Genomic DNA, 25,082 nt, shown 5'->3' with positions numbered 1-25,082 from the left:
TCTCCCAAAGTCTTTCTACTTATACATATGTTATTATACTTTCATATGATATGAGCAAGATTGTGTGTATGGCCTAGAGGCAGATAAACGGGACTATTGTCGCTGGGAAGTGACATGAGTCAGGGGGAGTAGCCATGTCTGAACATCACTGAGCAGGTAAAGAGGAGGCTGGCAAATAAGTCCATCATTTTAGTGGTGTTCTCTATGGCATGGGTTGGTCCGAACCCCCAGCAGACAGGAATTAGTTTTAATTGGCACACTGAAGGTTCAGAAGATTTACCAGCTAGGACAAATATGTAAGTTCCAGACTTTAAATATACTGTAGGCTTTAAAATGTTATAATTAAATAAGAAATTTATTTATTTTGTTACATAAAGCACACAATACCAATAAGTCTAAACTGATCCATTTAACGATAAGCTCACTCAGTTTATTGGTAATGGTGGCTGCCACCAACTCTGTCCTACCTCTTTCATGGCTTACCCTACTTTATAGTTGTACGATTTGACATGTATTGCATAATTCTTGTTATTAAAAATGTGTGTGTGTGTGTATATGTATTTGTATATGTGTGCAAAACTGGCAAACTGAGTCTAACTAGGTTTTAGCCTACACAATAATGGAAAAGGTTGCCGATCCCTGCTCTACAGAGTAATATGTTTAGCATATGTATATCATTTGTATTTTATATTAAGGCAAAGCTAATTTCTAAGGCTAGACTAATTTTTGAAAGGATTATTCTTATTTTAAAGTATCACTATAGCAGCATTGTACCTTTTTAATATATAGATAACCTTACAGCTTTCATCGTTTAAACTGCCTGTGCTTTCAACATAAAATACATTGTTCATTGAAATATTGTCTTTTCCCCCAACTCCTCCTTCATATGTGTGCATTTAGTGCTGTATTTCTAACCATATTTGACAATGTAATTGTTTGGAGGAAAAGCAGCTCATTACTTGCAATGCTCACACTGATAGTCACCAAGTCTCATTCTTTCCATACATGACATAGTGGGGTCACTAGTGTAGTGAGCGATCAGACTGATTTCCCAATAGCTCTTTCCCCCTGTACCTCCTCTCCTCATTCATTGTCCCTGGATTAGAAGGACGTAACGGCTATAATATGCACTGCAGTTTACTGCAAACTTAAATGAACCAAACTTGCTTTAAGTTTCTTCTGTAAATAATTGATCTCTTGCCTAGTTATGACCACTATAAAGATATTCTAACTGAAGTTTGAACTGGAGGCTGGATACTTTACATTCCTTGTCACTATTGCTAAACTATGGGTGGCACTATTACAACACTTCCTTTCACTTTTTATTCTGACTCTGATGAGATGACTGGTTGTTTTATATCTCATTGACTGTTTTTGGCCACTTAAAGTGACCTCAGAGAAACACAAAGCATATGTAAAACCAGTTACAATATCCTGACATGACAGATTATAGAACAGGGTTCAAGTAATTTGGGTGGAGCTGTATCAAGCAGTGTAAAGAGTGGAGAAGTTACCTATAGCAACCAGCTTATACTTTTATTTTATAAAATGTATTTGATAAATTCTACCTCAAAGTTGTTTGGTTGCTATGGACAACTACTCCACTCTTTACACTGCTTGATACATCTTACCCTTACCCTTAATCTTTAGTCAATCATTTTACAGTTGGCCTTCTTTATATGGGAAAAATACCGCCCCGTGATCACAATCTCACAGGGCAGCACAGACGGTGTAATGGTTAGCATTACTGCCTCACAGCACTGAGGTCATGGGTTCGATTCCCACTATGGCCCTAACTGTGTGGCGTTTGTATATACACTTCCCACACTCCAAAAATATACTGGTAGGTTAATTGTCTCCAAACAAAAATTAACCCTAGTGTGTGTATGTGCGTGCATGTGGTAGTGAATATAGATTGTAAGCTCCACTGGGGCAGGGACTGATGTGAATGGCCAAATATTCTCTCTGTAAAGCTGCGACGGTTGTCACATCGCTACTGCTAAATTATGCTAGTGCCGGAGGAGGTGCCGGAAGGGATGACCTGCCGGCATCGTAGATCCGATGTATGCAGCATCAGATCATCACCTCGCAGTAATTGACTAAGTCTGGGCATAAAACGTAGATGGGCAACGGAACTCTTCAGCCGGGGCCAGGAAATCTGCAGCGGAAGACACAGACCCTGACCCCACCTACAAAATAGAATGTAGAATGGTCCCCGTACTCCCCACACACAAAAGGGGGAACTACGTGCGAGATAGCAGTTCAGGATTTGAGAGTGTGACCTTGCGCATGTGCAAAAACCATTGCGTAATTGCAAAAACTTTGCAATACCGTGATACGCACAGGCCCTGTGTGTCTGTGTGTGTCTTCAGTATTGGAATTATGCTCAACGAAGTGTGACTGAAATTGAGTTGGTAATTTTCATGCATTTTGATGTGAGATTTTTTTTCTTTACAGTTATGTATAAAGGAAAGTACACTTTATTTGAAAACCATTTTACATATAATGTTAACGAACATCAGATATGTACTAAGACCTAAAATTTGAAAATTCATGTGGCAAATAAGCTAGAACAGCCTTTACTTTGTCAGTTTACATCACTGCATCGGTTCATTAATGTTAGAGGCAAATCATTTCTTCACAGCTCTTAAGATCCCATCACTGCACCAATGAGAGAAGGTCTAAACGTTGAACTCACCTTTTCAAAGCCTTGACTTTTCTTTTCAGCCATTCAGTGATATACTGCTTTCATGTTGATGGATGGAATCTACTTTTCCTGTAGAATATTGTGGTATAAAGAGGAGTTCATAGTGAACTCCAGTGACTGCAAGGCATCCAGATTCTGTGGCTGCTAAACAACCCCAAATCACCAATCCACTTGATGGTTGGCATGTAATTGCTGTTGAGTTTCCTTTTGGCTTCATTGTTAATATAAGCCATATTGACTTATCTGAGACTAGTCATGATGATTACTATTGCAGTTTCTCTGAGCATCGTACTATTGCTGTAATGGGATGCAGTCAGTATCCCGGTGGCAACGATGCCGGCGCTGATATTACTGGCGGCCGGAATCACGACGCCCATTACAATCCTGGCGCTGACATCTTGACCGCCGGGATAAGGAAGGTAAGTAGCGGGTCGGGGGGGGGGGGGGATTTAAGGAGCGTGCACGCTAGACGATACACTCCCTGAGCGATATCGTCTAGTGTGTCCCTGGCAGGGTGTGCTCGTTGTCGTTCATGACACTGAGCACACCTGCTGAACGATATCATTAACGATATCGTTCAGCGCCGGGCTCTCTCCCCCATTTCCCAACATGCAGCAACCTGACGATATCGTCAGATTGGCCTTCATGTTTGCTCGATGAATGGCAATGACTAACGACCCGCGGGAACGCACATCGTCGTTATCGTTCATCGTTTTGGTGTTAAAAATGGGTGATGTAGTGAACGATAACGTTATCGTTCAGTCGTCCACTTTATCGCCCAGTGTGTACGCACCATTAGGGTGCGGGGTTAAGATTGGGCACTAGGGGGAGGGTTAGGGTTAGGCACTAAGGGAGAAGGGTTATGTTTAGGGTGCGGGGAGGGGGAGGTTAGGGGTAGGCATCAGAGAGGGAGGGGTAGGGAGAGGGGGTGGGTTAGCATACCGAACAACAATTGTTGGTTTGCTAGCCCTGTCGGGATGCCGGTGTCGGGATTCTGTAATGCCTGCTCCTGAGAATATTGGCAGCGGTCTTTCTTCCCATTTATCTACAAACAATGAAAATCCCGGCGCTTTCTCAGGGTTACTCGTTGATCATATCAATATAGTCTCTAGACTTATGTATATTCCCCCGATGTCAATTCCAGGTGCTCCTTAATCATATATTCATTTCATCATGGTTATGGACATGTAAAAGAAGGAAATAATCACATATAGTGAAGTTCCATTTATTCAATAAAAGTATAAAAACCCCCGTGGGATATTCAGCGTACCATAAATGAAGGTGTATCCTATACACCAGAAAACGCATGTAACAACAATGGTTCCAATCCGGATTTAGAAACCTGTTAACGCGTTCCCTAGATCGGGAGATCTTTCCCACCACTCACGCTTCTGGCAATCTGCTCCCACCTTCCACCAACGCGTTTCAACTTTATCAAGTCTTTTTCAAGGTGCATAGTCTCTGGTGGATTGTTAGTGTCTTAAATACCCCGCCCTCCCCTTTGATTGGTCCCTAGTATCATCGTTTACAAACTGTGTGAACTTAACAATACTTGCATTCAACACATGCCTTTTATATCTGGGCATCCTGCACTTCAATTTTGTATAATCATGTGTATATATAATATATTATATTTCATTAAATACATATAAAATCCCATTTTAAGTAGCACTTCCTGTATTCAATTCTCTATGGAACGCACTAGGTGGTTTATGGGTAATATATATTACCTTCTCATCTATGAGGTCCACATAACTTTTTTCGACTGGGAGGCCATGCACATGACTTCACACGTCACAAGGCTCTCCCTCCTAGCCGTCCCTGGTATCCACGTGATCTCTAGATCACGTGCCCGCGTCCAAATAGGCACGTGATCTCTTGAGTCATGTGTCCATGACCTATGTCCCGTGACTCTCCTTTGGAACGCTGGGGGCCATGCACGTGACTTACCACGTCACAAGGTTCTCTCTCCTCGCGTCAGTCCCTTGTATCCACGTGGTCTCTAGATCACGTGTCCGCGTCCAAATAGCCACGTGATCTCTTGAGTCATGTATCCCCGACCTATGTCTCGTGACTATTCTTTGGAACGCAAGCTACATCATAAGTGATGACTGACTTCTGCGTATCAACTATACATCCGCCTCTTCCTTATATTAAAGTGCAAGGTGCCCTTAAAGTTCTAAAAATAGGTATAACAATACATCCTTAAAATTATCTTAATGATGCAAAATATACAATAAATTCTACAATAAAATTCTGTTTACATCTTGTATTTAAATCAATTTAAAATCCCTTGAGGTCACATTACCTATACACTATATGTAATTAAAAACTTCATAAAAACCATTTTAACTCGAAATCACTATTCAAACCCTTCGGTATGAGGGTATTTAGTTCATAAATGGTTTCATTTCTACCTTAGCTAGTTCATTCTCAATACCCTTTCTTCTCCAATGTTTTATTTGTTTAACCCCTTGAACTTTATTTATACCATTTATTGAACTCTGATATGTTTTAAAATGGCTCGATAGTGAATGATTATCAAATCCCTTTTTAATATTTCTTAGATGTTCACTCCACCTTTCTTTTAATTGTCTAGAAGTGCGGCCCACATACTGGAGTCCACATGTACACTCAATAATGTAAATACAGTTTCTACTGTTACATGTTATGAAATCTTCTATAGGCAGGGTTTTTTTTAGTTTTAGTTTTTTAGATTTGGTTATTTATATAGAGGATAATGAATTAAAGACAAAAAATGTTCAGAAACCAACGGATAGTAACTCTATTATATTAAAACAGGACCCTGTTATTAAGACCATTCTCCTAGATCAACCCAAATTCATATATAAAAAAGCACAGAATATTGGAAATAAAATAGTTAAAAGTGCGGCACCAGTACGAAGAGGCGGTAGAATTAAAACAAAAGTATTCTTTAGATGCGGGCTATGTGCTATGTGTAGGAATCATGTGAAACAAGAGAGTAAATCCTGTGACTACACATCCAGTGCTACTAAGGTTTAAGTGCCCTTAAGGTTTTAAGGGCACTTTGCACCTTAATATAAGGAAGAGGCGGATGTATAGTTGATACGCAGAAGTCCGTCATTACTTATGATGTAGCTTGCTTTCCAAAGAATAGTCACGAGACATAGGTCGTGGATACATGACTCAAGAGATCACGTGGCTATTTGGACGCGGGCACGTGATCTAGAGATCACGTGGATACCAGGGACGGCTGGGAGGGAGAGCCTTGTGACGTGTGAAGTCACGTGCACGGCCTCCCAGTCGAAAAAAGATATGTGGGCCTCATAGATGATAGGGTAATATATATTACCCATAAACAACCTAGTGCGTTCCATAGAGAATTGAATACAGGAAGTGCTACTTAAAATGGGATTTTATAATAATGGCACACGTCAAGGATGCCCACTGTCTCCTCTTATATTTGTACTTTGCATGGAGGCATTGGCGAGGGCTATCCGGTGTAACGGGGATATTAAAGGTGTGCAGATTGGAGATCATGAGTACAAATTGGCACTATTTGCTGAAGATCTTCTTGCTACCATCTCTTTGCCGGTGACCTCTCTCCCTGCCCTCATGCATGAGTTTGATAGATTCAGTGGGATCTCTAATTTTAAAATCAATTCTTCCAAATCTGTTGCCATGAATATATCAGCCCCTGACAGCACTGTGACGAGTCTTAGAGGTGCTTTTCCCTTTGTTTGGACTTCTTCTAGTCTTAAATATTTGGGTGTTCTTCTATCCCCTTCAAATAGTAATTTATACCAACTACATTTTCCTTCTCTTATTCAACAATTTAAGACAGATTTTCAGAAATGGTCTCTACTTGAAGCTATCCTGGTTGGGTAAAGTTAACACTGTTAAGATGTCTATTTTACCTAAGGTCTTCTATCTGATGCAAGTGTTGCCTACTACCATACCAGTTTCCTTTTTTTAGGGAATTACAAAGCTTGGTGGGTCATTTTGCTTGGGGCTCAGGTAGATCCAGACTATCACAGGCTGTATTAACGCAAAGTCTTTTGAAAGGTTAGATGGTATAGGTGCCCTGTACACATCCACCGGATGTTTCCAAATTTATCTGATCTATGCTGGCGTTGTCAACAGGCGGTGGGCTCTCCTTTCCATATCTGGTGGCAATGCCCAGTGATAGCTGACTTCTGGAGGAAGGTTCGACAATTATCGGAATTGATCATTGGTCTTCCTTTATCTGATAAACCTGAATTTTGGTTACTAAATTTATTTGACCTTCCGATATCCATATATAAAAAATCCTTGGTGCGTCATCTGGTGAATGCTGCGAGGGCTACTGTACCATGTTATTGGAGGTCTTCGACTTGTCCGCCTATCTCTCGATGGTTCCAGAGAATAGATCAGTATATGTGTATGGAAGACCTCTCATTGTCTAAATGATCTTCCCTAGATTTTACAGACATTTGGCATTGCTGGCTGAATTGTAAAGAGACTACTGAGTACAAAATAAATACTTAAATGCCTCTTAGGATATGGCGACATCCTCTTACTTTTCCCCATTTTTCTATCTTTATATATTATTTTCTTTCTTAATTTTTATGTATCTTATTTTATTAGTTATTTTGGTTTATGCTCTTGTATTTTCTTTTCTTTTAGCTAGCAATATTTGAAAGCACGTTCAAAACTAAGCGATCTGGGACTTGTTCGTTCTTGCTCTTTTATTTCATGCTTTATGATTATATTTGTCCATTGAACTTCTATTGTTATTTGTACTTATTTGATGTTTATGTAGGCCGTTGTAGGCCATATATGTACTGTGCTGTTTTCGTTTTCAATAAAAACAGATTACATAAAAAAAAATAAAAACGGGATTTTATATGTATTTAATGAAATATAATATATACATGATTATACAAAATTGAAGTGCAGGATGCCCAGATATAAAAGGCATGTGTTGAATGCAAGTATTGTTAAGTTCACACAGTTTGTAAACGATGATGCTATGGACCAATCAAAGGGGAGGGCGGGGTATTTAAGACACTAACAATCCACCAGAGACTTTGCACCTTGAAAAAGACTTGATAAAGTTGAAACGCGTTGGTGGAAGGTGGGAGCAGATTGCCAGAAGCGTGAGTGGTGGGAACTATCTCCAGATCCAGGGAACGCGTTAACAGGTTTCTAAATCCGGATTGGAACCATTGTTGTTACATGTGTTTTCTGGTGTATAGGATACACCTTCATTTATGGTACGCTGAATATCCCATGGGGGTGGAAATGTTTTATACGTTTATTGAATAAATGGAACTTCACTATATGTGATTATTTCCTTCTTTTACATGTCCATAACCATGACAAAATGAATATATGATTAAGGGGCACCTGGAATTGACATCGGGGGAATATACATAAGTCTAGAGACTATATTTAGCGTTCCCGCTAGGCTGTTTTAGCGGGGCGCGGCGCCCTGCCCTCTTACTGGAAGGCAAAAAGCGCCCTGCCCTCCAGAAGGAGGGCAAAAAGCGCCCTGCCCTAACAACCTGCGGGAACTGTCTTCACCCGCGGGTCGCAGTGTCCCGCGGGTGAAGAAATGTGCGGTGACCCGGTCACCGCCAGAGAATAGACACCGGGCGCATGCGCCCCGGCATCTATTCTCCCCGTCTGCAGGGCTTGGGGGCTGCCCGGCGTGTCCATAAGTGCCGGGCACGCCCCCAAGAGTGACGAAAAGGGGACGTGTCTTATAGACATGCCCCCTTTTCGGTGACCACGCCCCTTCTCGGTCGCCCTGCCTTGCGCCGGAGCTACAGTGAACACTATATATTGATATGATCAACAAGTAACCCTGAGAAAGCGCCGTGATTTTCATTGTTTGTAGATAAGTTTATATAGGTTGGAGAGGTGGTGATCTCTTCAGAAAAATCTGTTAGGCTGCATTCTAAATTGGAGCGCGGTATTAATTTGTTTATTGATTCTTTCTTCCCATTTGTTCATAAAAGATTTAATTTCAAATTTGTGTGTGGGTAATTTATTGATACGTAGTCCCTTGGGTATTAGATCGTTCTGTATGTACCATTTAAGTGTCTGGGTATCCCCCCATAGGCAAGTGACTTTGTCTGGCAATATATTTAAATAGGGCTTTTCTGCCCATAATGCTACAGTTCACTCTTTTTTCTGAAGTAATAGCAGTTAAAGACAACCTTCTATGTTAATAATTTCAATGGAATCACATGTAATGCTTCAAACAGAGCTATCATTAATGCATTAAGAATCAGATTCAAGTCCCATGGGGGTAAGACAGACCTAACTTGAGGACTTATTCTTTTCTTTGCTTGACAGAACATTCTCCTCAGATAATCTTCTGTCTAACAACACACTTAATGCTGCAATTTGTACTTTAATAGTTGAAGCCGCTAAACCTTTTCCAAATCCATCATGCAGGAACTGCAACACTTGTGGCATGTCAGCATTCATAATATCAAATCTTGAATCTGCCCAGAGTGCAAAGGTTTTCCAGGTTCTGTAATAGATATCTGAAGATATTTTCTTTCTTGCTTTCATAAGAAATTTTACCACTTGTTCAGACAGTCCAAACGATGGTTTTGGAGATTCTGATAGAACAATGTACCCTGATGCAACAATCCTGGTGTGATTGGCAGAATCCAAGGGTCTCCTTCCATCATTCTCATCATTATTGGAACCATACTCTTCTTGGCTTATAAGGGACAGCAGCTATCACCTTCACTTGATCTGCCCTGATCTTTTTTAGTACACGGGAGATCATTAGAAACGGTGGGAATACATAGCCCAGTTTGAAGTCCCAAATCAGGGAGAAAGCATGTATTCCGCTTGGTTTTGGCAGGTGGTATCTGTAAAAGAAAATTGGTAACTTGGTATTTTGATGTGTTGTCATCAGATCTACTTGTGGGTGACCAAACCTTGCTAGTATGTTCATGAATACTTGAGCATCCAATTCTCACTCTTCAGGTAGAACCTGGTGTCTTCTGAGGAAAAATACAACAACATTGTCCTTCCCAGGTACATGAAGGACCGACAAGGAACTGAGGTGGTGTTCTGCACACTCCAAGATTCTTGATACTACTTCCATTAAAGATTGGCTTCTGGTTCTACCTTGATGGTTCAGATAGGCCACCACCAATCTGTTGTCTGAAAATATCTTTAAATATATTCCTCTTAACTGATTTTGGAAACAATTCATAGCTTTCCAAACTGCCCTCATCTCTCTAGTTTGAGGACATCATCTTTTCTTGAATAGTCCAGATTCCCTGCTGACTTTACTCCAGCAGCTTGGCTTCCCATCCTACCAAGCTCGCATCGGTGGTTAAGACTAAACCTGGAGCTTCTAATAATGGTGTTGTCCTGGAGTTTTGCTCTGTATTTGTCTACAAAGATAGTGAATCCCTTGTTTCTTGATGTATGTTTACTTGATAGGACAGAGGAAGTCCCTTTCTGCTGTATCGGAGTAGGTTAACCTGTAACCTTCTCATCCTCACTCTTGCCCAAGGAATTATGGGCCTTATTCAGAGCTGAACGCTCTGACCAGAGCGCTCGCTCTGAATCAGGGCCCTCGTCCATGAAAATGGAGTGGCCTCCTGGCCGCTCGTATAGCTGAGGGAGACCACCCACAGCATATGCGAGCGGCCAAAAAGATGGTCGCGATGGTCTTGACCAACGCGACCATCGGACTTGCGACGGAGACCCTGCGGTAGGGTCTCCCTGCCACAAGCCCTGGAGTGATTTTGGCTCTATCAGAGCCAAAATCACTCCCACTGACATCACTAGTGATGTCAGTGGGGCCGGCTTCAGACGGTAGGCGTTCCCATGGGAACGCCTCCGTCTGGCAGGCACGCCCCCGGTACGCCCACCAAAGGGGGCGTGCTGTCAATAAACATCGACTGCACGCCCCCTTTGGTGCGAGACCCGGAGCGATGGGAAGCCCGTCGGTCCCCGGGTCTTGCGCATGCGCACGATGGAGCTCCCTGCGTCGTGCGCATGCGCAGTGGGGAACATCGACCTGCTTGCGAGCGTCCTGACGCTCACGAGCGGGTCTGAATGACCCCCTATGTCTATAAGTGAAGACATCGTTCCCAGTAATATTGTGTTGCATCCTTGAATAAAAGAGGCTAAGCTTTGAAACTTTCGCATCTTTCTCCAGATAGTGCGATTACATATTTTAGGGTGTCTATCCATACGCCCAGCAATTGTTTGCTGTCTTCATTTTAACTGGCTTTTCTCCCAGTTTATAATCCAACCATGATCCTGAACAAATGATATCGTACTGTCTACCGCCTTTAGTACAATTTCTTCTGAACTTCCAGCAATTAACAGATCTTCTAAATACGCCCAGATAGTTATCGTGTTCCCGGGACCTTCGTAAATGTTCTCGGGCAAGTTGCCAGTCTCAATGGAAGGCAGGTAAATTGTAGGTGTTTTCCCAGGACACACAATCTCTGAAACTTATGTCTCCAGTCCACTGGAACATTGAAATAGACATCCTTTAGATATATTGACTTGAAGAAATCCTGTCGTCCTTTACCCGTCAGAATGGATTTCAGTGTTTCCATACGGAATTTCTTCACTTTCACAAACTTGGACAGTTGTCTGAGGTCCAGTATTGTACCTGAAACCCCCTGAAGGTTTTTCCACCAGAAATATTGTGAATAGAAACCTTTCGTTTCTTCCAACCACTGGACAAATTCTATTGCTCCTGAGCTGATAATTTTCTCCAAACTGTCTTCCAGAGACCTGACTTCCAAAGTCTCTACACTTGAGTCCTAAAAATTGTTCTCTTTTGGCATCTCTAGAAACTCTATTCGGTATCCCCAAGACACTACTTCCAACATCCAATTGTCTTGAACAGTAATTTTCCACTGGTTGGCAAATTTTAGAAGACTCGCCTTGTGTCAGGGACCCGGGATAGTCATTGTCTCCTATTGTTTCTTCCATAGGACTGATGAAAGGACCTCCTTGTCATCCCGGCAGAATATCTGCCACTATATTGCCGCCCAGGTCTAGAACTTCTAACTTCTTTAAACTTTTGTTTAGAAGATGGCAAATGATACCTGCTCCTTCGCTCCAGAGATTTACCTCCAGTCAACTTTAAGTATGATTGCTTCCAACTTTTCACCAAAGAGCAGCAAACCTTCAGAAGGTAACAGAACTAGCCTTTTTTGTATGTATATACGCTGCTGAAGACTGCAACCATGGGGCCCTTCTCGCTGTCACTCCTGCAGATATAGATTAACACATCAAGTGATAATCTATGGCTTTACTTATTGTAGAGAGACTTTTTTGTAGATAATGTCTGGAAATTTTCTTTTCCAAGTCTGTGTTCATAACCGATACTCAAAGTTCTTGAGACTGAGGCTATTGCCACACCGGATTTCAATGAGACTGCTGCGGCGCTATGCAATTTCTTAAAGGAGCTTTCCATCCTTTTAGCCATACTGTCTCTCAAAACAGCTCCATCTTCAAGAGGAATGGTCATTTTAGACACAATTTCAGAAACTGCTGCGTCAATCTTAGGCATACCAAACTAAGAAATGGTCGTCATTAATAGGATACATGCGATCAATGCTCGTGACATTACCCAGACGTTTTATCAACATTTTGCCACTGTTTACACATGATCTCCTTCATAATTTTATGCACTGGAAAATATCTGCTTGTCTTAGATTTGTCTTTAAACAGTAATTCCTGCACTTCTTCCACATTCTCTTTATAATTCATAGTTTATATATATATATATATATATATATATATATATATATATATATATATATATATTATTTAACAGACTGTCTACAAGATCCAAGTTAAATATTCTAACATCCTGTACTTCACCAGACTCTGCACTAGAGATATCCTGCATCTCTTGTTCAAGCATCAATTCTGGTGGAAAACCATCACAGTCAAAATTCAAACTAGTTTGTGACCTAGACCTTTTAGATCCTGTGACTCCATAAACCAGGGGTGGGGAACCTTTTTTTCTGCTGAGGGTCATTTTGATATTTATAACATTATTTGCAGGCTCGGTGCAGGCCTTGCCCCCTCCATGTGATGTCACATGGGGACGGGTTCACAATCGCCGGTGATTACAGCAATGCCCGGAGCATCCTGAGGATGGTCCGGGGAGCTGTAAGGGCAGCGGTGTGACAGTCTGAAGCGTCCTAAGGACACTCCAGGTAGCCCTGCTGCATAGATTCTGGCTACAGGGTGCAATTCTAGGCACCCTACTAGCCAGATGAGGCTAGCAGAAAAATGCTCAGAGGGCCAGACCAAATGATTCCGCAGGCCTTATACCGCCCCCGGGCCTGAGGTTCCCCTTTCCTACCATATGCCATTAAATTCTGCAGCTGTTTAGATTGATTATAACAACAGGTGTAGCTTCAGACTGACAGTCACTGCAAAACTTAGATCCCTTATCACCAGAAAAAGGTTTATCACAAGCAGGACAGATAGATGCAGGGTGCTTCTTTTTACAAATCATCTTGGCTCCTAAAGCTGGAGAGACACTGGAGGATAGGATAGCAACTATAACTATACACCCTAACTATCATATATATTAACAGTGCCCTCTATGAGGACTTGCCTCTTTTGGGCACATACAGGCTTTTGAGGAGAAGGTTCTCTATCCAGATTTGGGGACACCGGATCACAGGCAGGATCACTCTAAGGGCCTGATTCAGAGTTGGGAATAGAGAGAGAGATAGCACTTAACTGTGTACCTGGACAAACCATGCTGCAATGCATAAATACATAATTTTTTTTTTTGCATGTAGTGTAAATACTGGCTGCTTTTACATGTAGCCCACAAATACTGCACAGCTTTATTATTACTCTACAATTTAGATGTCAGTTTGGACACTTCCCTCCCAAATCTAAATCTCTCTGCACATTTTAAATCTGCCCCACCTGCAGTGCAGCATGGTTTCACCAAGATGATCAGTTGAGAGAGAGATCTCACTCTATTCCCATCTCTGAATCAGGCCCTAAGTCCATTCTTTTAGAGGAGGGCAAAAGCAGCTCCATAACAATCCTTGCTTCAGCGCCATTTTAAGTGCTCCAACACCGACGTATGTGCAGCACTTCCGCCGTACAGAATCCTGGGAACGGCCGTGTCATAGGCACTTCCGCCGGCCGTTCCCTGCACAGCTGCTTGCCATTATCAGGAGTACAACTTTCGCCCACCATATCCGCAGCGTGAGGATGGAGAACGAGGAAGGGGGGGAGGCGCATTTACTTAATGAGGTTAGTTCTGGATAAAAATAACAAACTTCCCTACACTGTCATAGCTAGGAGATGGGGAAAAAAAGACCAAGGAGGAAGGGGATGACTGAGCCTTTATACCCTAAGGGGGCGGTCCCGAGGGGGAAATAAAACTTCCTGTCTAATATTATGAGGATGGGATGTAAACCCACGTGTGACTGCTGCCATAAAGTAGGAAGAAATAGTATGTATCTATCTAGGGAGAGAAAATTGTAAAAAATAAATTGCCACCCAACCGGCTCCTATCATTTTTAAACTCGGCCTGCAAAATGTAAATTGGAAGCTGATTGGTTAGTACTTTATCTCACAAGCTTATCTCTCTTCCAGCTTTGATAAATACCCACCTAAGTGAGTACTAAATTTTATATTTCTTCCCAAATATGCAAAAATATAGATTTTGAGAAGGGTGTACATTTTTCACATGACTGTATGTATATTGTGTGTGCGTGTGTATTAATTGAGTATGTAAAATTAATGATTTAATGCAAACTCGCCGAACCAATTGCCCTTTTCTCTGCATGATTAAAATTTGTTCAGGGCTATATGTCACGTGAACTTGAAATTGACCAGATTTTGGGACATGGTGAGACTTCATGATAATTATGTCCTGATACGTACAATTACGGGTTTTCAAGAGGGTATACCATTTTTCACATAACCGTATGTTGCATATGCGTGTATTTTTAATGACCTTTATATAATAAACAATATTTGTTTTAATACAGGCTTGCCTTCCCAGTCATTGACACCATTTGTTTGCATGTATTAAACTCACACTTTAATATTGCATGCACGACCTGTAAACTGGTAGTACACAGATTGCCTCACACTGGCTGGAGTCTGCACAGTGCTATATAAGTAGTATTGAATCTCTAACATGGTGATTTTGTGGCTTTTTTTTCGGTATTATCTGGACACAAACATTGATAATGTGTTTGCTGAAATGAAAGAAACTAATGGTAATAATTATCCAATAGTGTCAACTAAATTGGATATCCTGGTAGTTGAATGAAACTACAATACTTTGGTGATTTGTTTTGGATACAATTTTATAAAGCATTTCAGTTTTTGCACATATGCACTATCCGTTTCTTGATTGTGATGAATTATGTCTGTGAGTACTTGTCTTCTGTCCTTTCAAAAACCAGTGCACAAATAAAGTAAAATTATCGGTCTGTACATAGCCTTACCTTAGTAAATTGGTCAAACTCTATACTGTGGTCAATCCAATTGTCTGCGAAGGGTGCAAGTTGCTGTTGCCATAGCGTTATAACACTGGCAATGGCGCCTGAACACGCACCCCTTGTGGCCGGTTCTGAGCCCGAATTCGCACAATTTTGCTCACAACCCTATGGGATTGCGAGCTCTTTTGTGAGTTCAGGCTGCCGTAAAGTGCGAGATCATCGCAGACAATTGAGAGCAGTGGTTCTCAAACTTGGTCCTCAGGACCCCACCCAGGTCACGTTTTTCAGGTCACCCAGCAGGTGCACAGGTGTAGTCATTACTCACTGACACATTGTAAAAGATACAGAAGTGGAGATAATTTTTTCACTTGTCATTCTGGGAGGAGACCTGGAAAACATGCACTGTCCTGAGGACCGAGTTTTAGAACCTGTGCCCTAGAGAGACGAACGCTAAAGACCGGTACATATTAGACTATGTTTAGTGTGTACTGACCTCGTTAGCGGCGGGGGGGGCGGCATCAGCAAGTAAATACACACTTGCCGAAACCGGTAGCGACTGTGGTGGCCATGCTGCATTCGACAGCATGACACCCCCCCAACCCCCCCACCCCCCCCAATATCCCTTAATGATACCGACGGGCGATGTAGCTGATATACGGGAGCACGCATAGTCAGCGATATAACGGGCACACACTAGACTGGAGGCAATCGGGAAGCCGACTGCCTAAATACCGGCAGCCGGCTTCCCCGACTGTCTTATCCCGGCAAGGGTGAAATGCCGGGCGTCTAGATGTAGATGCCCGCATTTCCCCGACGCCGGGAGACAGGCACCCGGCATCGTAGTGATGCCGGGCGCCGCGAGCGGACAGCCGAGGGGGGGGAGGGTTAGGTTTAGGGCTCCCAGGGGGGACATAGGCACCCCCCCGGGAGGGTTAGGCTAGGGGGAGGGAGGGCTAGGGTTAGGCACCCACGGGGGGGGGACTTGGGGTTAGGCACCCCCCGGGGAACTTAGGTTTAGGCAGCGGGGATGGGGGTGGTTAGGGTTAGGCACTTGGGGGGGGAAGTTAGGGTTAGGCACCCCTAAGGAGGGTTAGGTTAGTGGATACTTAACCTATCCACGATCGGGATTTCCAGCGCTGTCGGGCTTCTGCTGCGTCGCACTCTGCTTCTGTCGGGCTGCCGCTGACGGGAATCGAACCGTCGGCCATGCTGCCGACGGTATTTCATACCAATTCCCACTAGACTATGTGTCCGATATGTCTCTCCGATCCGCTGGATTGGACGACATATCGTTTAGTGTGTACCCAGCATTCGAGATTAGAAACTCTGTGCCTAGCTTGAATGTAGAACACTGCTCATGAAAAATATGCTAGAGGCATTTACAATCTCAAGAAGAAATGTTGTTAACCTGATTTTTACTAACTTTTTTTTTTTTCTTTTTTTATATTTCCCTATAGATCATTGTAATGGCTTGTCGTGAATTTGAAATGGGGCGGGTATGTATTGTGGAACAATAACCTAAGCTAAAATTTGTTTACTTGTCCTTCCTTTGGGGTTTTAGTTACAATTTTACCAATTGGTATATGGACAGTACTTAAAACTGAATGTAATTATTAGTAAATAATAGTAACTTTTCTTTAACTTGCGTTAAAGAAAAGTAGTTACATGCATACTGCAGGGAGAATACAGCTTTGTATATTTGAAAAATAACTTTCTATAAGGAGATGACTGATAAAAGGTGGAGAGACTATAGAAAATAAACTCAGCAGTTAGAGACGTAGTAAAAGGCAGCTGATACACTTACCTGCCACACGTGTAGAACTCTAGCCTTCAGAATGACCACACATTTGTCTTCGCTCCATAGTCAATTAAAACAAAATGTAATCAAACACCACGTGCCCAAAGCAGACTCTCTCCAACCCCCCTACCACCACTGCCAACCCAAGGACCCCTCACAATTTTTCCTAAAACCATTTTAAACCCAGATTCATTCCAACTCAAAAGATTCTGGGGGAGATGTACTAAGAAATGGATGGATATAAAGTACCAACCAATAAGCTCCTTACAGCCTGTAAAAATAAGAGTAAGGAGCTTATTGGTTGGTACTTTATCTCTCTCCAAGGCTTAGTACATATACCCCTGAGTGTTCTATTTCACTGACTGTAGTTTCCCTTGTATCTGTTATACTCATTGGTACACAAAGCACAGGTTTCCTACAAATGTAGACAATCAATAGGAAGTAATGCAGATCTGATATTGCAGATCTGATATTGGTTATTTTGTGGAAAATAGAGTATGTTTAAACAGTGCAGGCCAAATTTACAGATAATTGTTATTGCTTATTTAAAAAGGTTCATTTGGAAATTAAAGTTTCAAAATGTTGCCGTTAACCCAAAACTTGTAAAAATTTATAGTTTTAATTACATGAACTTATATTAAGTCTAATTATTAATATATACAGACTTGTTTGCTGTTAAATCTGGAGACCACCTGAGCCGTTACCAGTTTCAACTTCTTGTTTAAATTTTTACACTATACTCTCAACTAAACTTCTTTGAAATCACCTTTTAAAGTTGGTGCCAAATTGCAGTTTAAGAAATCTGTGTGGCTTTCTATTCAGAGAAATTTGATGATTTGATTCACATTTTATCTGGTTCTGTCACATAAGCTGTAAGGACAGTGTTTCCCACAGCAAGCTTAACTAGCTAAAGTGTGTGAGATGCAGGATACTGTCTTTTATGTGTATGTGTTTAATGCATTGTTTTCAAAGTTATGTATTGTACGTAACACCAAGCACAAGAATGTATAATGTGTATACTTTAATTTTTTTTTTAATGTATTTCAATTTATTTTTATTTTTCTGACAGAAAAAATGTGAGCGTTATTACCCAAACTTTGGCGAACAGCCTTTAACGTTTGGGCTGTTCCATGTTTCTTGTGTAAGTATGCATTACAGACTATGGTATGCTCACATGGTTACTACTTCTCCATCAACAACTCCATATTTACAATTATTCTTTTTACTGAAATTTGGAGCTGTTGTTCCCAGGTTCTTATTTTTCCTGGGGTGGGCTGAGTGACCGGGTGGGGCAGATTTGAGGAGAATGGGAGGTGTCAGGCACAGCAGGAATGACTGACGGGGACAGCCGGGCTGTCAGGGGAGGTGATGTGGGCATGGCTGAATTGAGTTACAGGGGTGGGAGGAGCTGAGGAAAGAGGGATGTGGGGCATGCACACTATAGTGTCTTGTGGGTAGGTTGCGGATGTGGGTTAATGTGGTGGGGCATGCCCTATGCCTTTCTAGCAGCACTAAAACAATTTAAGCCCGTTTTATAAAAATGCATTAATGTTAACTGTACATTGGAGCTGAAAATTTATGCTATTGACTTGACTCTGAATTGACTTGTAACTCCTAGTGCTCAGTAGTGGCATTAGTATTGCTGTCTGAATTGTGACACATAAGGTCTCTATGGTGTCTGTTTTGACAATCTGTATAGCAAATAATCAATTTTACTAATGTTATATTTATGTTGATTCTAGATGAAATCTATGTTCAGTACACCTATTCATATCAACTTGTAAATAAGCAGCTTCATTCAAAAGTAACACCTCAAACCACTGTTTATTTGCTGTTAATAGGAATGCATTATGAATGACTCGTTTATCTGTCCTTATATAGGAGGAAGAACAGTCGAGGAAAGATTACTTTGTTAGAACACTTCTGTTGGAGTTTCAGAACGTAAGTGTGGTCTCAGAAAATCCCCTGTCTGTCTAGATACCCCCCACCCCCCTTTTATTTTTTATATGTGAATGTATAACGCCTGTGATTAGAATATGTATGCACCGCATGCTCATTATTTTGTTTCTTTGATTAAATATTAAAGATATTAAAATGGTTTATTAAGGAAAAATTTTATTTTCTCAACAGATGAGCTTCCATTATTATGGAAAGAAATGTTATACAGTACATTGCTTGGCAGTGCTGTGACTTGGTATAACAATGGTGATTAATAAGACTTTTGAAGTAGTGTTATGTAACTAAATGATTGCATTTTATTGCATGAGGCCAAAGATGTGGGAACTGTATCAGCGGAAAACCGCAAATATAAAACAGACCAAATTGACATAAAAGAATACAGATGAGAGGGGATGTAGTTTAAATACCGGCAATGGGTTGTCGTCGCCGGAACCCAATCCTACTCAGAATCCCGGCGCCGGCATCCCAAAGTTAAGTAGTGGAGTTAGGGTTAGGCACTAGGGGGGAGGGTTAACGTTTAGGCAGTATTTAGGTTTAGGCACTAAGGGGGAGGGAGGGTTTGGGGCAGAGTTAGGGTAGGGGGGTACTTATCTGTAGGCGTCGGGATTGTAACAAAGTTGGGATGCCAGCGTCGGGATTCTGACCACTGGAATCCCGTACCCAACCCGAGAAGAGGATGAAAAGGGAGACTGAGACTTCGTAGGAAACTATCAAGGCTGCAATTCTAATCACTGTCATCAGATATCATTTTTCTTAAGGCTTTAAAACTGAGACACTTTAATGATACTACTAAAATTGAGCAAGTTCTCAAGGGTCATTAAATAAATTGGATTGCATTGTATTAGTAACATTCCAGTAGTTTTGTTATACATTTTTAACTATAAAATGAAAGTACATAAAGGGAATGTTATAATATTTCTATTTCATTATTTCATATAATCTAATTATAAATGATAGTATACCATGATGTTGCCAGTGAGTGATCCCTTATTTTCAACACACATTTTTATATATTGCATTTCAGTGTGTCTTATACAGTGGTACATAAACCCTAATTACTGCTTGTATAAAAGTAAGGGTGGTAGTGCAATGTTTTACATTTAGCTCTGATTAGCTGTTTTACTATGTTAGTATAACACAAAAATCCTTGCCTAAGCAAGTGAATATGACTCCTTTTGTGGGGCACTCTTAATCATCACTTACCATTTTGATATATATAATAATTTTTGATTAAGTTAAAATATCAAGTTTAATTAGTATACTCCTTAAAATACATAGGAAATAGTTATGAAACAATGAGTTATTTCCTGGAAATGCGGCGATTATATAATCACAAATAAGTACTCCTAAAGAAAAGGAAAAAATCTAATTCCCTAGTGGGATAAATAAGGAGTAGGTATCTCTCAGTCACAGACACTAGCTTGGGTATATTAGGTTCTGAAATTGAAAATGTTCATTAAAATTTAACGGTATGAAAATGGAACGAAAGTATAAAGTATGATCCTGATTGGAAAGTATGTAATCTTGCCCTCACAAACTATATATATATCGGACATAGACAAAATATTGATTCATAGAGAACAATACATATTTCATGCAGCATTTCACAGTGTTTAAATGGCACATATATAGATGATCATCTTCAAAAATGACCAAATTTGCAGAGAATTGCCATTGCCCAACATATAACCGTTAACTAAAAAATCACAAAATAATGGCAGAATGAAATGAAAACCAAGGAAACAAAATAACAGATGGAAAGTATTGCAGTATAAATGTATACCCTAATTTGTATAGTCATGTATAACAGGTAATTTCAAGTGGTTTTGGGTTATTCTCCCTTTAAAAACAGAAGGATATAACCATACAGCCAATTAGGCCGTGATCATGTCCAAGCAACACGGCTTTCCTGCGGTATTCCATCTTAGTTTGAGGCATATATTTATGCTGTACATTCAACTTTAGGAACAATCACGAATACAAGTTGTTGTCATTAATACTCCTATAACCTTTGAATAAAGAGATCACAAGTTTCAGAATTAAATTAATGGATAATTGCTTGATGGTTTAAGACCATTATCCCCTTAAGTAGTAAAGGAGTACAAGCAAGCAACCAATTATGCTCTGATCATATCCAAGGATATATTCATTATGCACCCATACATGTGTTGGTCATAAAGTAAATGGAGTATGTAAATAATAATATCCCTCTGCAGAGTTTGACATAAAATGATTCTATTGTAGACATGACATTGGTGCTGGTATATATAGAGTAATTAAGATAATAGAATAAAGTGAGTCACATAAGGGTCTCTCCACTTCTGCTGGCACTCAAAAAAATGGGTGATGAGAGAGTGAGGGAGACTAGTTCCTCGTGAAACAACAGTAGATGTGACTCACTTTATTCTATTAACTTTATTACTCTATATATACCAGCACCAATGTCATGTCTACAATAGAATAATTACATGTCATAAACTCTGCAGAGGGATGATGTTATTTACATACTCCATTTTTTTTTTATGACCAACACGTGTATGGGTGCATAATGAATATATCCTTGGATATGATCAGAGCATAACTGGTTGCTTGCTTGTACTCCTTTACTACTTAAGGGGATAATTGTCTTAAACCAACAAGCAATTATCCATTAATTTCATTCTGAAACTTCTTGTGATCTCTTTATTCAAAGGTTATAGGAGTATTCGTGACAACTTGTATTCGTGATTGTTCCTAAAGTTGAATGTACAGCATAAATATATGCCTCAAACTAATGTGGAATACCGCAGGAAAGCCGTGTTGCTTGGACATGATCACGGCCTAATTGTCTGTATGGTTATATCCTTCTGTTTTTAAGGGGAGAATCACCCCAAAATCACTTGAAATTACCTGTTATACATGACTATACAAATTAGGGTATACATTTATACTGCAATACTTTCCATCTGTTATTTTGTTTCCTTGGTTTTCATTTCATTCTGCCATTATTTTGTGATTTTTTTAGTTAATGGTTATATGTTGGACAATGGCAATTCTCTGCAAATTTGTTCATTTTTGAAGATGATTATATATGTGCCATTTAAACACTGTGGAATGCTGCATGAAATATGTATTCTCTATGAATCAATATTTTGTCTATGTCCGATATATATATATATATATATATATATATATATATATATATATATATAAATTGTTTGTGAGGACAAGATTACATGCGTTCCAATCAGGATCATAATTTATACTTTCGTTCCATTTTCATACCGTTAAATTTGAATGAACATGTTCAATTTCAGAACCTAATATACCCAGCTAGTGTCTGTGACTGAGAGATACCTACTCCTTATTTATCCCACTAGGGAATAAGATTTTTTCCTTTTCTTTAGGAGTACTTATTTGTGATTATATTCGCCGCATTTCCAGGAAATAACTCATTGTTTCACAACTATTTCCTATGTATTTTAAGGAGTATACTAATTAAAATTGATATTTTAACTTAATCATCATTACTTAGCATTTTGATATATATAATAATTTTTGATTAAGAGTGCCCCACAAAGGATTCATCTTCACTTGCCTAGGCAAGGATTTTTGTTGCATATTTTGACTTCTCTGACTCTGGGGTGCACCACCAACTAATATCTGAATTTAAGATAGATGTTTTGAATCTATACGACTATATTACTGTTGGTTTTCTTTCTTACATCTCCAAATTGACATATATTCCTGTGCAGAATCTTTTTTCCAAATTCCCTTTCCTCTATACTTTGATATGTTAGTATGACTAAATGTTAATCGGTACTGTGTATACACTTATACTCATAGTGCAGTCCCTGCTATGGGTCCCAATGATCTACAGAACTCAATTTAAGATACTCGCCAACAACGCCCCATATATATCTGACACAAAATATTCTCCCTGTGACTTGCGTCTCTAGTTCCTACATCTGTCTCCAAGACTTGTCCTTTACTTTACCTCTTATGGAACTCTGTACCCCATCTGACCAGAGACTACCAAAATGTAAAACACTTTCTCAAAACAAACCTCTATAACCTACCTTACCCCCACCTAATACTTGCCTTACCAGTAACCATCCCAGCACTCTTGACGCTTTTGTCTCGTCATTACTCTCTCCTTAGATTATACTTTCACAAGCTTTTCCTTTGACTCTTGTCTGCTCTTTCTCTGTCACCAAAGAAAATATCTGCTTGGCCTAATAAGCAGCAGCTCTGGCAGAAATAGCTATATTTCTTTTCCTTAGAAATACCTGGACACTGGAGTGACTTGGAAAACCTGAAACATGCTAGAAGTAGTTGTGTTCTCTTCACGTTTTCTTTTTGGTCTACGATAAATCGCAGCAGAACATTTACATCCCTTCAGATTAGCCTTTGGTGGTCAGGATGTGCTTATTTACACATCATTTTTGGATGTATTTTTTTTTTTTTTTTAGCAAACACAATAATTGAATCTTTTATAAGGCTACTGTATCTGCATAAACTAGTGGCATTCCTGACCTTTTATTAATGCATTCTATTTTCTTTCTGATGCTACATATGCAGCTTCTTGTACTTTACACATGCTAATGTTGTGTTGCTTTTCAGGAATCGCGTAGAATTCAGCAGTTCCATTATGTCAACTGGCCGGATCATGACGTCCCATCATCCTTTGATTCTATCCTAGACATGATCAGCTTAATGAGGGATTATCAGGCCCATGAAGAGGTTCCCATATGTATACATTGCAGGTATGTGTGTGCATGTATGTGATAAGATTTTTCTTTCTTGTCATGTTTTCTGCATGGTAAATTTATGCTTTGAAGCAATAGCTTTAGTTTGTGTTTTTCACAGCGCGGGATGTGGAAGGACAGGCGCTATTTGTGCAATAGATTATACATGGAATTTGCTGAAAGCTCGGGTAGGTCAAATTTCATAAATGGTTTTTGAGAAGAAGCCTTCACAATTGTAAAATGTCATTGACATGATGATGCCCTCTCTTTTTAGAGGATACCTGAAGAGTTTAATGTTTTCAGTCTAATTCAAGACATGAGGACACAGCGACATTCGGCAGTTCAGACTAAGGTATGAAATTAATTTAAGTGCAATATTAAGAAATTTCTTTAATAGGAATACTTTTCCCTTTCTTTGCTTTTACTGTGAAAGTATAGCTGCAAGTTATCTTAGCTGTGCTGCTTTTAAGATTCTAATGCATGTGACATTGGAACCTAGAGCTGAAAATATTTAGCATGAAGGCGTTTGCTTGTTAAATACTTATTCTAAAACAAAAATCTAGTTTAATAATGTACTTATTGGCCAATTGAAGAGATGTGTACACTACTTTAATTTGTTAAACATAGAAAAATAAGATTTTCCTCCATTTTTTCAAAATAATCTGAAAAACTTAAATATATTTTTCTTGGCAACATCTGCCTTACTAGGAACAGTATGAACTTGTGCATCGTGCTATAGCACAGCTGTTTGAGAAGCAGCTCCAAATGTATGAGAGCGAATCTGGGAAGACTGTGGATGGCTTGGTATGTATTTCCTGAGCATTTGCAGCCTATTTGTTACCTAATTAGTTAATCTTGAGTGCTACAACACATTTTTTTTTTTCCATTGGTAAATTTAATTTTACTCCTCAATCATCTCAATAAATGTTATTTTGTATGTGAAAATGTAAAAAATAAAAAAAGTGTATTGACCAATAAAATCTGCTGTTTTCTTTATTGGTAGAATGAAAGTACCGATAACCCAGTTAGTTCTGCAGAGAATGAGAAATCTGACTCTCCACCACCAAAGCCACCACGAATTCGGAGGTTGGTAAATGCTTATTTATATGTTGTGTAGTTATTACACTATAAACACAATCGTTGAAGAGAGGAAGAGGGATACACAGGGCCATGCTCTGTGACAGTGGGGCTGAGCCGCTGAGAGCTCGGCCCATTGGGAGAAGATAAGGCATCAGGAAATAGAGGAAGGGCTGTCCAAAGTGCTAATCTGGGGAAGGTGTGTGTGTGTTACGGCTTACATCCTCAACTGGTGGCAGCAACTCAATGTGTAGGAGCATATGTAGACATATTAAAGAGGTTCAGTTGTTCTGGCCAAATAGAGTAATGGGAAAAATATTTTCTAATTGACTTTGAAAATAGAATGATTGTTGGTA

At 40.0% G+C, this 25,082-nt stretch overlaps 1 protein-coding gene across 1 annotated transcript in view; it reads left to right on the top strand.

Annotated features, from left to right (window-relative positions):
• The window catches only part of PTPN12 (protein tyrosine phosphatase non-receptor type 12), a 143,382-nt gene that overhangs the window by 68,464 nt on the left and 49,836 nt on the right, over window positions 1-25,082 (top strand). The window contains exons 5-12 of the mRNA XM_088468821.1: window positions 16,623-16,661; window positions 18,033-18,104; window positions 18,845-18,904; window positions 23,525-23,667; window positions 23,771-23,837; window positions 23,924-24,001; window positions 24,358-24,453; window positions 24,653-24,735. Of these exons, the coding sequence (XP_088324947.1) occupies window positions 16,623-16,661; window positions 18,033-18,104; window positions 18,845-18,904; window positions 23,525-23,667; window positions 23,771-23,837; window positions 23,924-24,001; window positions 24,358-24,453; window positions 24,653-24,735 (638 nt within the window). The remainder of the gene's footprint in view (window positions 1-16,622; window positions 16,662-18,032; window positions 18,105-18,844; window positions 18,905-23,524; window positions 23,668-23,770; window positions 23,838-23,923; window positions 24,002-24,357; window positions 24,454-24,652; window positions 24,736-25,082) is intronic.

This window comes from Taudactylus pleione, unplaced genomic scaffold, assembly GCF_031769625.1.
Source record: "Taudactylus pleione unplaced genomic scaffold, aTauple2 ptg000086l, whole genome shotgun sequence".
In the NCBI taxonomy this organism is placed as follows: domain Eukaryota; kingdom Metazoa; phylum Chordata; class Amphibia; order Anura; family Myobatrachidae; genus Taudactylus; species Taudactylus pleione.
The sequence above is the reverse complement of the archived record's forward strand: the minus strand, read 5'-3'. Positions and strand labels throughout refer to the sequence as shown.